At 33.4% G+C, this 14,531-nt stretch overlaps 1 protein-coding gene across 1 annotated transcript; it reads left to right on the top strand.

Moving 5' to 3' along the window:
- Window positions 1-8,893: 8,893 nt before the first annotated feature.
- On the top strand, window positions 8,894-13,510 carry LOC110715961 (probable peroxygenase 5). The gene is made up of 7 exons (XM_021894578.1): window positions 8,894-9,534; window positions 9,651-9,743; window positions 9,851-9,936; window positions 11,326-11,420; window positions 11,788-11,913; window positions 12,284-12,439; window positions 13,251-13,510. The coding sequence occupies exons 1-7, from the start codon at window positions 9,498-9,500 to the stop codon at window positions 13,270-13,272; spliced, it is 615 nt and encodes a 204-aa protein (XP_021750270.1). The 5' UTR covers window positions 8,894-9,497; the 3' UTR covers window positions 13,273-13,510.
- Window positions 13,511-14,531: the final 1,021 nt, after the last annotated feature.

Raw genomic sequence — 14,531 nt, 5'->3', positions numbered from 1 at the left:
AAAGCTGGCTTTTAAGCCAAAATGAAAAAGTTGCTTTGAGTAGCTTTTTTGTTGGCTTTTGACTTGTTGGCCCAACAAATTATCTAATAAACAACCAACCAACAATTAATTTACCAAACACTTTTATAAACAACCAGCTTAAACAACCAATTTCAAAAGCCATTATAAACAGCCAAACATTCCAACTGGTCAAATAAGCCAAGTGAACCAGCCAACAACCAACCACCAACAACCATTTGCCAAACAAGGCCATTGTGTTGTGCTTTGTGAAAAGGAGCGATATATTTTTTTTCCTAGGTCCGCTTTTAAGCTAGACTAGACTATCAATTTTGATTTGTCTAGGTGTCCTTGCATTTGGGCCTAGGCCATTTGCATGAAATAATTATGTTGGTGTCTAATTTAGGTACATTTTCAAAATAAAAATATTTCAAAATCATTAAAATCTAAACAACTTCTTTGTATTTGTGTTTCTCATTTTCCGTTTTCATGCAATCCAAACAACTACAGTAATATATTATTATAAAAAAAATAGGCAGTAATGTATTATTATAACTAAATTAGGCAATATTCTTTAGTATATCTTTATGACAGGGGATTCTTGAAACTTATTGATGCAAGCTCATCTTAAGAAATTATTAATCTCATTGATTGAATTGATCCTAATAAGTTTTGTTCACTATTAGATTTTTGTCGTCAGGTGCTGTTTATTAGGAATACTCTTCATAAATCATGCAAATAATTCAGGAATAATTTAATTTTTCTTTGATATTGCCATCTGCAACGGTGACTAATTTAACGACTTTAGTTTGTCATCGTCATTGTTTATTACCAAAAGTTCAAAACCTCAACATTATATTAGTCCAATCTATTCATTATTACTCCCTCGATTTCTTTATGTATGTACACAATTAAACTAGGAAATCAAAGTTAAATGGAAGTATTAAACTAGGAAATCAAAGTTAAATGGAAGTATTAAACTAGGATATCAAAGTTTAATGGAAGAATTAAACCAATACAACTATACGAGTATATATTCATGTTGATATGCTTAAATAAATGGGTCAAAATACCTAAAACAATAACTTCATACTTTGTTTGTGTTGAATAATTTTGAGAATTGGAGACAAATTTCAAGTAAATAATTAAATTACTTAGGCTATGGTGTTGTAATTTAATTAGTAAAGATTATTAAAGCAATTATATTGAAAGAATATCAAGAGCTCACGAAAAAGAGTAAGTAAATCTGCAGCCCCTGTTGTTCGCCCGGCCAGCCGCCCGATCGTGGTGGTGCTCGCCCGATCGGGCGCGAGGGTGAACTGGAAAACGTCTTCTTCGCCGCCCGATCGGGCGCGAGAAGGGAACAAAAACTGACGAAAATAATTTCTGCAATTTGGGGCAGCCGCCCGATCGGGCGCGAGAAGACACTTGAAGTTGACGATGAATTCCGCCCGATCGGGCAGCAGCGGGCCCGATTGGGCGCGTGTCTGAGAGGAGGTTGAGACTAACGGTTTCGTCAGTTTTGCAACAATTTTAGTCAGTTATTTTTGTGACTCTTGGCTGATGTTTTGCTTTAATATATATATATATATATATATATATATATATATATATATATATATATATATATATATATATATATATATATATATATATATATATATATATGTTTTGAAACATATGTTGAGAGATAGGATTGAGAAAAATAATCAGTTTTTATTTTTCTTGTAAACCTTTTGCAATTTTCATTTATCATCATCATAATTACACAAGCTTTATACATTGAATTGTAATCATCCTACTTGTGATTGCAATTGTTTCTTCGTTGTATCTCCTAAGTAAATTTCCGTGAAACCCGGTTGTAGTATAGGGTCGGAATTATACTTTTGGGAAAGTGATTCCGTTCACGCCTCGAAGTTTTTCTGTTCTAAATGTTTGCTATTTTTGTGACCCTTGTTCATACACAAATTCCCCAACAATCCAAAAGTATAATTGACAAAGATGGCAAATGTTAAGGAATTGATGGCCAACATTCAAAAGTTGGACAAATTCGAGGGTGTTGATTTTCGAAGGTGGAAGAGGAAGATGCATTTCTTCTTGACTACAGTTGGGGTGGCTTATGTTCTTGCTACTCCGAAACCCGAGGAGAAGGAGGAGGAAACAATTGATGAAGCAAGGAAACGCAACAAGTGGGAGAATGACAATTATATTTGTTGTGGCCATATTCTCAACGGTATGTCTGATGAACTCTTTGATATCTACAGTTTAATGATTCTGCTAAGTATCTATGGGATGATTTAGAGGCTAAATATATGGCTGAAGATGCTTCTAGCAAGAAGTTTCTTGTTAGTAAATTTAATAATTATAAAATTATTGATAGTAGGCCTATTATGGAGCAATTTCATGAGATACAAAGAATATTAGGAAGTCTTAGACTGCATAACATAGTTCTTGATGAGACCTTTGTAGTGTCATCTATAATATAAAAATTACCTTTTTCTTGGAAAGACTTTAAAAGTGGTTTAAAGCATAGGAAGGATGATGTTAACCTTGAGAGTTTGGCTTCTCACATTCGGATTGAGGGAGAAATCCGGGTGTAAGAGGGAAATAAGGGGAAATCCTAGTTCTACTACGGTAAATGTAGTGGAGGATGTCAAACAAAATGTAAGAAAAAGGGGTAATGACTCAAACAAAAATAAAGGCAAGAAGCCTAAGTTAAGCGGTGATGGTTCAAAGTCACGTGCTTGTTGGGTTTGTGGAAAACCCGGTCACTTCAAGAAAGATTGCACAATCAAGAAGAAAAGGATGAGCAACAAGAAGGCTCAAGATGGGAATGGCAATGCTAGCCAATCCCAAGACAAACAAGGTAAATCTTGTGCACAAATTTCATCTAATTCATTTATGAATTATATGTGTATGATTTCTGAAATCAATTGTGTACAGGCTGATTGTTCGTGGTATATCGATTCGAGAGCATCGAGGCACGTGTGCAAGGATAGATCATTGTTCAAGACCTTCTTGGAGGTTGATGATGGAGAAATTCTCTATATGGGCAATGACTCTACAGCTAAGGTGCTTGGCAAAGGACAAGTGGAGCTAGTCTTTAGTTCTGGAAAATCTCTTATTTTAAGAGATGTGTTGTATTCTCCCGAACTTAGGAGGAATCTTGTATCCGGTACGAAATTGTATTGATTAGGTTTTAAGATGGTGTTTGAGTCAGATAAATTTATTTTGTCTAAAGGAGGTCAATTTGTAGGACTTGGTTATATGTGTAATGGTATGTTTAAATTAAGTATTTCAAATACTTTGAATGATGTTGTGTATGTTGTTAATGATAATTCTTCTCTATGGCATTTGCGACTTGGTCATGTTAATTATAAAAAGTTGTATTTTATGTCAAAGCATGATATGATACCTGTGTTTGATCCAAGAATAGAGAAGTGTAGAACATGCATGTTAACCAAAATCACAAGAAAACCATTTCCTCAAGTTGTTGAGAAAAATAATTCATTGCTTGAATTAGTGCATAGTGACTTGTGTGATTTTCATAACACACCTTCTTTAGGGAATAAGAAATATTTGGTAACTTTTATTGATGATTATTCAAGGTTTTGTTACATTTATTTATTATTCTCTAAAGATGAAGCCCTTGATAAATTTAAAATTTACAAAAGTGAAGTAGAGTTGCAAACCAATGAAAAGATTAAAAAGCTAAGAACTGATAAAGGAGGTGAATACTATGATCCAAGTTATTTCCAATCTTTAGGTTTAGTACATGAAACTACCGCGGCATATACACCACAACAAAATGGTGTAGCGGAAAGGAAGAATAGGACACTAGAAGAAATGGTAAATTCTATGTTGTCATATTCAGGTTTAAGTGATGGATTTTGGGGTGAAGTTGTTTTAACGGCTTGTTACGTGTTAAATCGTGTTCCCATGAAAGGGAAAGATGTAACCCCATATGAGCTATGGTATAAAAGGAAACCAAACTTGAGTCATCTCAAAGTTTGGGGTTGTAGGGCAATTGTAAAAGTGTCGGAGCCTAAACGTAAAAAATAAGGTGAAAGAGGAGTTGAATGCATTTTTATAGGATATGCGGATCATAGCAAATCCTATAGGTTCTATGTAATAGAACAAAATGACTTTTGGTCGGTTCACACCACCATTGAGTCATGGGATGCATTGTTTGATGAAAATCGATTTTCTTCAATTCCTAGGCCAAAGGACATAACTCCAAGTGCCAATGCTCAAAGTATTGATCAAATTGTCATTGATCAAGAGGTGGATGACCAAACTCATTTAGAGGAGGCATCTACATCATCATCACAACCTAGGAGAAGTAAGAGGGCAAGGAAAGAAAAATCTTTTGGCCCGGACTTTCATGTGTACTTAGTTGAAGGATCAAGGGAATCTGTTTCAACACAATTTCCATACATTTTTAATGTGGAAGATGATCCTTTGACCTATGATGAGGCTATGAGGTCTCGTGATGCTCCATTTTGGAAGGAAGCTATAAATGATGAGATGGAATCCATCATGGGAAACAATACTTGGGTTTTAGCTCCTTTACCACCAAAATGTAAACCAATTGGGTGCAAATGGATCTTCAAAAGGAAATTGAGGATTGATGGAACGGTTGAAAAGTTCAAAGCCCGGTTAGTGGCACAAGGTTTTACACAAAAACCTGGTATCGATTATTTCGATACATATGCACCTGTTGCTAGAATCTCAACTATAAGATTGTTGATAGCACTTACGGCTATCCACAATCTTGTGATCCATCAAATGGATGTCAAGACAGCATTCTTGAATGGAGATCTAGAGGAATACGTTTACATGCGACAACCGGAAGGGTTTGTTGTGGAAGGTCAGGAAGAAAAGGTTTGCAAGTTGATTAAGTCTTTGTATGGGCTAAAGCAAGCACCTAAGCAATGGCATCGAAAATTTGATGAGGTTGTGTTGTCTAATGGTTTTAAGTTGAACAATTCAGACAAGTGTATTTATAACAAATTTGATGACAATGGTCAAGGTGTCATAATTTGTCTATATGTAGATGACATGTTGATCTTTGGAACTGATTTGTCACAAGTTGAAAAGACAAAGTCATTCCTTAGTTCAAAGTTTTCAATGAAAGACATGGGGGAAGCGGATGTCATCTTGGGCATAAGGATAAAGAGAGAAAAAGGAAAGTTGATCTTGTCACAATCTCATTACATTGAGAAAGTGCTCAAGAAATTCAATGTGAGTGAATACACTACATCTCTTTATTCAACACCTATGGATCCTAGCATAAAGTTGATACCTAATGAAGGTTATGCGATTTCACAACTTGAATATGCTAAAGTAATAGGTTGTTTGATGTATGCCATGACAAGTACTAGACCTGATATTGCTTATGCAGTTGGTCAACTGAGCAGGTTCACTAGCAAGCCTAGTATGCTACATTGGCAAGAGGTTCGACGCTTGTTGAAGTACTTGAAGAAAACCAAGGAATTTGGTTTGTCTTATAGTGGATATCCTTCGGTTGTAGAAGGGTATTCGGATGCAAGTTGGATCTCTAACAAAGATCATTCCTCCACAAGTGGATGGGTTTTTCGATATGGGGGAGGTGCCATTTCATGGGCTTCAAAGAAACAAACTTGCATCGCGGACTCCACAATGACATCGGAGTTCATTGCTTTGCATTCGGCTGGTAAAGAAGCCGAATGGTTGAAGGATCTCATGTTTGAGATACCTTTATTGCCAAAACCGATATCACCAATAGTGATACATTGTGATAACAATGCTACCTTGGCAAGGGCTTATAGTCAAGTTTATAATGGTAAGTCAAGGCACATTGGAGTACGACATAGTTACATCCAAGGACTTATCAAGGATAGTGTGATCACTATTGATTATGTTCGAACGGATCTAAATCTCGCCGACTGTTTTACAAAGGCATTGGCTAGAGATGTTAACAGTAGGATGGCAATCGGTTTAGGATTGGAACCCTAAATAATCACAATTAGGAGAATCTCAACTTAACGCCCAATAAGACGTTGGGTCTTAAGTTCAATGAGATTAATTCTCTTAATTGTTGATTGGGAACTTGTTTATTCATCCAAGGTAAAGTTCCGGTTTTTCTGTGATGGAAAGTGGTTGTTTTTAAACTTAATAGAATTCCTGATAAAAGTGCTTTGGTCACAGGAGCATGTTGGAACTCTACCTATATAAGTACGAGGTTTAGCCGCTTCAAAAGCTATTAGGGGTGTAGCTTTGATGTACTTATGAATAGATATGGACACATGGCTTATTGTGTCAAGCTAATATGTATTTAAGTAATTAATCTTGTGTGTGTAATATCTTCAAGTTTCCAAATGTGTTGTTTTTGGTTCAAACGTTTTACGATACCAAATCGATACGGATTCTTGAATTGTATATTGCACTAAGTGGGAGTTCAAGTCTATGTACGCTTTCATTTATGCATGAGATTGTTTTGTGATGATGATGTTAATTTGCAACAAGTCTAGTTTAATTCTCAAAATGGGGGAGGATTGTTGATGAGTCTATTTTATATATATTTTTATTCCCCGTCCCACGGTCATATTTGTGCTTATTTTAGCTCTGTGGAGCTATTTATACGTTTTCTAGTGTTTTTGTAGATTTGGTATTATTTTGCAGGAATTTGCAGATTTATGATAATTCCTAAGCTTATTAAGCCACTATGAAGACATTAGAGTCGTATCGTATTTTATAACCGTATATTTGAAGCTTAAAGTCGAGCTAACTAATTTGATTCGAGGATTTAAGGCTTGGTTCGTCAGAGTTCTAATTTTATTACAAGTCCAATACCGGATATCAAGACAAAGGATATTGGGTCAATTCGTATGAAGCCCAATTTATAACCCAAGAAGCATACTTGTTGCTGCCAACTCAGGCGAAATTGACGGGCCCGATCGGATTGACTAAGGGCCCCATCGGGCGAGTGTTTGTTGCATTAAGTCGGTTTGGCGGTTTGCTATATAAACCGAAGTTCGAAACAACCAGGGGTAGTTTTTTAGATTTTTTTTCTTTGTTTTCTTTTACGGAGATTTTAGGATAGTTTTAGGAGAAAAACTTGTAATTGTTTTCTTGAGTATTAGTTGACTTTAGGATTAGTTCACACAGCTTTCTTTTCTTTTTCTTTCTTATTTTTAAGCTTTGATTATTAGCTCTGAAGTTTTGTGCTGGGAATTAAGATTATTACGTTCTTATTAGTTATTACGTTCCTTCAAGTTGCTCATTGAATGTTTTTATTTAAGCTTAATTATTATTGCTTTTGTTTCATTCATACTAGTTTTATTATTATTGTTTTGAGTATGTTTGTTTTAATTGCCTTTATTAGTTTAGTTTCTATCATGTGTGAGTAGTTTTATTCTAGGGTTTATGGGGATCCATAAATAATATGAAGGGGTAATTTATTGTTGTTAATTGTTAATGCTAGATTAATTTCCTATTGATTGATTTAATGCTCTGTGACTATTAGACCTTATCTTTTATGCATGAGTTTGACAATATTGATTCGAGATTCGACAGATGAGAATTGATGTTTAGGTCTAGTTTCAATAGGCAGGTTAATTTATAAATGGTTAGGTCGAGATTCGAAAGATGAGATTTAATACCGGTAAATTAATTGTGTGATTATAATACGTAGCGAAAGCCCTTTATAATCTGATTAGTATATGCATTGATGAATGATTATTATATTCTACCCTGGAATATTATTATTGGTGAACCTATGCCCTGGATCCTTTTTTATATTATTTTCTCCTTATTCTTGATCTCCGTAATTTAGTTTATCATTCAAATATAAATATTGGTTACCTCATAATCTAGATTATAATAGTTAATTAGGAATAGAAAGATTTATTTCTCTGTGGATTCGACCCTACTTCCCTATCTACATTAGTTAGAGGATTTAGGAATTACTTTTGATTTGGGGATACGACTTTACCCTGTCAATTGTTGAATAATTTTGAGAATTGGAGACAAATTTCAAGTAAATAATTAAATTACTTAGGCTATGGGTTCTAATTTAATTAGTAAAGATTATTAAAGCAATTATATTGAAAGAATATCAAGAGCTCACGAAAAAGAGTAAGTAAATCTGCAGCCCTGTTGTTCGCCCGGCCAGCCGCCTGATCGTGGTGGTGCTCGCCCGATCGGGCGCGAGGGTGAACTGGAAAACGTCTTCTTCGCCGCCCAATCGGGCGCGAGAAGGGAACAAAAACTGACGGAAATAATTTCTGCAATTTGGGGCAGCCGCCCGATCGGGCGCGAGAAGACACTTGAAGTTGACGATGAATTTCGCCCGATCGGGCAGCAGCGGGCCCGATCGGGCGCGTGTCTGAGAGGAGGTTGAGACTGACGGTTTCGTCAGTTTTGCAACAATTTTAGTCAGTTATTTTTGTGACTCTTGGCTGATGTTTTGCTTTAATATATATATATATATATATATATATATATATATATATATATATATATGTTTTGAAACATATGTTGAGAGATAGGATTGAGAAAAATAATCAGTTTTTATTTTTCTTGTAAACCTTTTGCAATTTTCATTTATCATCATCATAATTACACAAGCTTTATACATTGAATTGTAATCATCCTACTTGTGATTGCAATTGTTTCTTCGTTGTATCTCCTAAGTAAATTTCCGTGAAACCCGGTTGTAGTATAGGGTCGGAATTATACTTTTGGGAAAGTGATTTCGTTCACGCCTCGAAGTTTTTCCGTTCTAATTGTTTGCTATTTTTGTGACCCTTGTTCATACACAAATTCCCCAACAGTTTGGAGTTCTACTAAACTAGCACCTTTTTCAAGTCAATCAACCCAACTACACAAATCAAAGTTTGAGTAGAAAGGATATGTAAGAAAACTGGCCCTTCTAACTCTCAAGCATATGTGGATGGTGGGTCTCGAATTAGTGACTTTAACCTTGTTTGGTAAGAACTTTTTAGAAAGATATTAGCTTATTGAGGTCTATTAGAGATTTAAACATTCTAAAAAAGTTCAAGTGTTTGATAAACAACTTATTAAAAGATCATTTTAAACTCAAATAATTTTTTTTAAAAAAAAACAAAAGTCATAGTAATTGCTTTTGAATATTTAGCTTTATTAATAACAGTTAACAATTAAAGTCTATCCGTCAAACCCTTTTATACAACCAGCTAATACAACTAATTATATGAATTAGCTACAAACTAATTACCAAACAGGGTCCATGTGAGCTCTTGAATTCCAATGATATAAAGTAGTACATTCCCACGTACCACTAAAGTATTATACAAGTCTCCCCCCCCCCCCAAAAAAAAAAAAAAAAAAAAAAAAAAACCATCACTAATAAATAAATATGGGAGTACCATAAATACTGTTTTCTCTCATTCACATTCTCTTTATTTGTATCCTATAGTTTCCTCCATTCCTAAAGTGAAAAATAACTCATTGAATTAGCGTCAAATAACTTGTATAACATGGAAGCTTCAAATGGAATTACCAATCATAATGAAGGTATGTATGTATAAAGTAGTTCATTTACAATAATTTTCACTAATAATTATACTCAATTAATGCATTTTTATTTGGGTTTTTTGAATAATTAAATTTGTTATTATGTGATTATGTAGTTGAAGGAACAGGAGAAAATGTGCTTATGAAACATGCTGCTTTCTTTGATAGAAATCATGATGGTTTTGTTTATCCTTGGGAAACCTTCAATGGTTAGATTATAAACCAAGTATCTCCTTAAACTTTTTGATTAATTTTTGTTATTACATTTTAAGGAATTTTGGTTTAATGATGATATGGGGTATACATACTGTTGTAGGAATGCGTGCCATTGGATGCGGGTTGTTTATATCCACCGCTGCCGCCATCGTCGTAAACATGAGCCTCAGCCAGAAAACTCGCCCGGTATCTCTCTCATAACTCTAGTCAACTATGGAGTATAGATCTTACACCGCAATACCACGTGTTATCGCTTATTAATCACATTTTCGTAATTTTGTGACTTTTCAAATTAGTTATAGTGTATTATATGTATTATGTAGTATTTCTAATTTCCTTTACTTGTAGAGTCTATTTCTATTACTACTTCTTTTTTTTTTTTTTTTTTTTTTTTTTTTTTTTTTTTTTTTTTTTAAAAAAAAAAACCAAAATCTATTATTATTTCATACAAGGTGGTTTCGATGTATAATTAATCAAATTTTACCCATCTTGTTATCAATAGGGGTATATGATGAATTTTTATAACAACTCATTGGTATATGACGAATTTGAAAAATTTAATGAGTATTTATTTTAATAAATAAACAAAATACTCAGGGTACATGGTGAAAAAACCGTTTAATGTTATCCGTTACACATTATTTGCAACGATTTGACATCAAGTAGAGAGGGAAAATGTCTAATCATTGTAAATAATATGTAACGTATGTAGTATTTCAAAAAAATTAAAAAAAAAAATTTTATTTTGAAAATCTATAAGACTCACTTTAATACAAAGTATTCAGTGTATATATTTGCTCAACTTTGATGAGAATGGTCCTATTATGTTTAGCCTTGGTTTCTTTACCGATATATATGCGGCCACCACTAGCTAATATTTTCATTTGTGTAATATTCCAACAATATGAAATTACACATTTTAAAGCATATTTCATATGTTAAATATTTATAACAGTATAAGTGCAAAAATAATAAAAAGTTAATATTGTAAAAATATTTTATAAGACGAATCTAATAAGATCATACATGATTATATTTACTTAATGTATAAATCAAATTAAACAAGAGTGTTGAATAGTGCAATAGTCCATTGTTGCAATATTATTGAAACGGAGGAAGTCAAGTATAATATTAGATCAATCAATATTGATTAATCGATGTGTAATTAACACATGCAAATAATTTAGTGATTTGTTTGAGTAGAAATGTCGGTACACCATACATGAAAGCGCCAAAGCGTGTTGTGACTTGTGAGTTGTATCATGCATGATTTGTTTCAAAGTATTTTGTAGCATACCAATCATCCTTTAATTTAGAGTCTGTTTACATTTAGTTAATTTCAATTTAGTTTAATTTAGCTCCAATCAGTTTAGTTTAGTTCAATTCAGTTCAGTTCAATTCAGCTCAGTTCAGTAAATGTGAATATACCCTTAATGTTCAAATATATATTTCAATTCTATCCTCTATTCGTTATGTAATTATAAGTACATTTCATCAAAAATATACAATGATAAGTATAATTTCGAAAATTAATTTAGACGGTTTAATCTCTATGTAATTGTTGGCTTGTATCAGGGGAAATTTCCTTCTTTGCTTTTTCCTATAGAGGTAAAGAATATAGCCAAAGCCAAACATGGGAGTGATACTGGTGTATATGATACACAAGGAAGGTATGCCTAAAAAAATCAACTTTTCTTGGCTGTTTTGTTGCATCATTATTTTTTAAGTTAGATAGTTGACAATAATATTACGTAGTAATTGAGATGGTAACGAGGAGACTGCCTACTTGCCTAGAGGTGACTCCATATTAAAATCAATTGTTGATAATTTTTCAATCAGGAAAAACTCCCCCTCGCTCTACTCCTCTAGGTTATAACGTGATATTTTTTTTTCGTCTTTCTTCAATATGGGGCAACTTATATGTAGACAATAATACGGAGTATTGAGTTTTGACATGTATTAAGACCAAAATAGAAAATAGCTCCATTTCTCACAATAAATAAGTTTGTGTTGATCTTTTTTGTGTTTTATTCAAAGGTTTGTAGAATCGAAGTTTGAAGATATATTTAAAACGCATGCAAGGGAAAATTCAAGTGCTCTCACTTCTAAAGAACTTAGTGAAATGCTGAAGGCAAACAGAGAATCAAAGAACATTGGAGGATGGTTAGCAACATTTCTTAAACTTCTCTGCTCTTAAATTTTGTATAGAATTGAAATCATATTATGTTCGTTCTTTATTGTTCTATTCATTTTTTATTTTCATGGGCTCGTTATATTATATTCTTCTTTATTGTTATATATTATATAAATTTTCTCTTTTGAACTAGTATCTTGGAGTCTTGATGTGGCCAATTAATAATTATATTCCACGTGTGATTGTGAATGGTCTACTAGTACGTCCTTCCTCTTTTCCTTGGTCTTAGATAAATGGGTAGAACAAAATAAAAAAATTTGTACGAATACACCTGATATATTTTATCATTTTATGGTTCGGATTAGAATAAAAGTAATTCCGTGTTTTAAATTTTTGAAGGTTTGGGGCCTTTGTAGAATGGAAGATTTTGTTTTCGCTATGCAAGGACAAGGATGGGTTGATGCAAAAAGATAAAGTTAGAGGAGTATATGATGGAAGCATATTTGAGAAGTTGGAGATGGATAGACAATCATCTTCTAAGAAACATAAACAAGGGTAAAACTTCAAGAAATCATTTGTGTGATTCAATATACAAGTATATATTAAAAAAAAAATGTAAAGAGCTTTCAATAATTAGTTTATGAGGAGGCCCAGGTTAATAACTGTGCGAAACTTGAGATGTTTATAACAGGGCATTTTCGTACAATCAACTTCAAAAGTAAGGGTTAAAAAGTCTAATGCAAAATTGATACTTAACTGTTGTTATGTTTGCCGTTACCTTGCTTTGCTTAATCATGATTACTTGCTGTCACACCTACCCAAACACATCACGTGTCTTCTTCTTCTTCTTCAACTTTCCATTGAATTTCTCTCTCCTCCCTCACAATAAGTACCCACCATTGCACCATGAAACACGAGCAAGTAAAGCACAACCAGCACCTCCTTTGAAAAGGGAAGGAAGGCCAGAAGCAAGTAGTCCGTCATTAAAATTCCAAGCTAAAGGTGCATATCCACAACTAACATACACCAACCTTAACCCATCTTTTCCGGCGGCCATTTAACGAAAACCCTAAGAATACAGGAGAAATTAAGGGTATGGTTAACCCTAAAGGATAGGCGTTTTTCGTTTTCTTGTGCTTTCCCTCCTCCATTGAAGTTGCTAGATTGAGAAATTGAAATTCTATGATCAACGACTAATACTAAATTTAGTGTACTTTATTATTGTTTAATGGCTACGCAAAGATTCCAATGCAATTTTATTACAAAAATGCCATGTTATAAACTTGGTTTGTTTCGCACAGTTATAAACTTGTATTTCCTCTTAGTTTATTCTGATTTTTTTTTTTCTTTTTCTTCTCTTCTCTAGTGTTCACGGAGGAGATAAATAAGTTAGCAATGCAGTTTGATCTTCAAGTGGTGGACACCAATTCATAGTTGTTATGTATCTAATAGTTGGTTTTGAATTTATACAATGCTCCTTTTAATAATTATGTGACGCTTGTAATTTTATGTACTCGTACATTATTACAAGGATTTATGATGTCACGTCTTCATTATATTTGTATGGGCAAGGGACGGACATATAAGACCAAGTTATTCTTAAATCGATCTTATTATACAGTATTTAGCATGATAGAAATTTCAGCTTCTGACTTTTAAGCAGCCCAACTATCCATGGCCCATAATCCCCAGCCCATGATTTAAATTATAACATATATACTATCTCTTGTTCAATTTACTCACAACAAAGGAATATTTTATGTCTCACAAATAATATCCCTTTGTTGCGAGTAAATTGGAGACCGGAGGTAGTATATGCATTCTAAATTATCATAAATACACACTGCATGCATGGCATTAAGAAAACTTCCTAGGGTCTCATAGTTAGATACTAACAAATACGGAGTATATAACAATGATAATTTTGTAAATAATGACATCTTGAGAGTATTACTGAGAGGTAATATAGTACTATTGGACATTTTCAGTAGAACTACATATGATTTTAGTAATACAAATGACACTATGAGTAGTACAAATAGACCTTTTAGTAGTACAAAAGGTTGTTATTTAATTTTGCTTGTGTCTAACGATGACGTATAAGGACTTTCTCTTCTCATTACGCCCTCTATTTCTTTTACCTTCTTACTACATCCATGGTTATTGACTTGAGCTTGGAGGCTCTGTCTAAGGGACCCTCTCAGCCTCTCATCAAGGCTTGGAGATCACTTTGCAGGTTACCTGACGACTTGACGAGGGGGCGACCTAACATCATCATGACATAGAAACAATAACTGATTTCGACCATCAAAAAAAGAAAAAATATATATAAAAGGGAACTTCATGACCATTTTTTTTTTAACATTCTCATGTTCTTTTTAATTTAAAAGAAGTTAAAAATGTATGTAAAGCCGTAAAGGAAGTAAAGAATCCACATATTAAGAATTGTTAGATAATATGCTTATATTATCTCGTAAATATTCTGTAAAATATATCTTGTGTATTTTAGGTTATTCTCATGATTAGGTTGTAAACCCTATATATATTGATTTAATGAGAAAGCCTCCTCCAAGGAGAATTACACTATTCTACATGGTATCAGATTCCTCTTAGGGTTTTTCTTTCTTTCCTTTCTCTAAACCCTTAT

This window comes from Chenopodium quinoa, unplaced genomic scaffold (assembly GCF_001683475.1).
Source record: "Chenopodium quinoa cultivar QQ74 unplaced genomic scaffold, ASM168347v1, whole genome shotgun sequence".
NCBI lineage: Eukaryota > Viridiplantae > Streptophyta > Magnoliopsida > Caryophyllales > Amaranthaceae > Chenopodium > Chenopodium quinoa.
This window is presented reverse-complemented; position numbering and strand designations above follow the sequence as displayed.

Coding starts and splice junctions, on each gene's coding strand:
- LOC110715961 (XM_021894578.1), top strand. CDS start 9,498: ATGGAAGCTTCAAATGGAATTACCAATCATAATGAAG. Junction 9,535..9,650: donor AATTACCAATCATAATGAAG/GTATGTATGTAT, acceptor GTGATTATGTAG/TTGAAGGAACAGGAGAAAAT. Junction 11,914..12,283: donor TCAAAGAACATTGGAGGATG/GTTAGCAACATT, acceptor AAATTTTTGAAG/GTTTGGGGCCTTTGTAGAAT.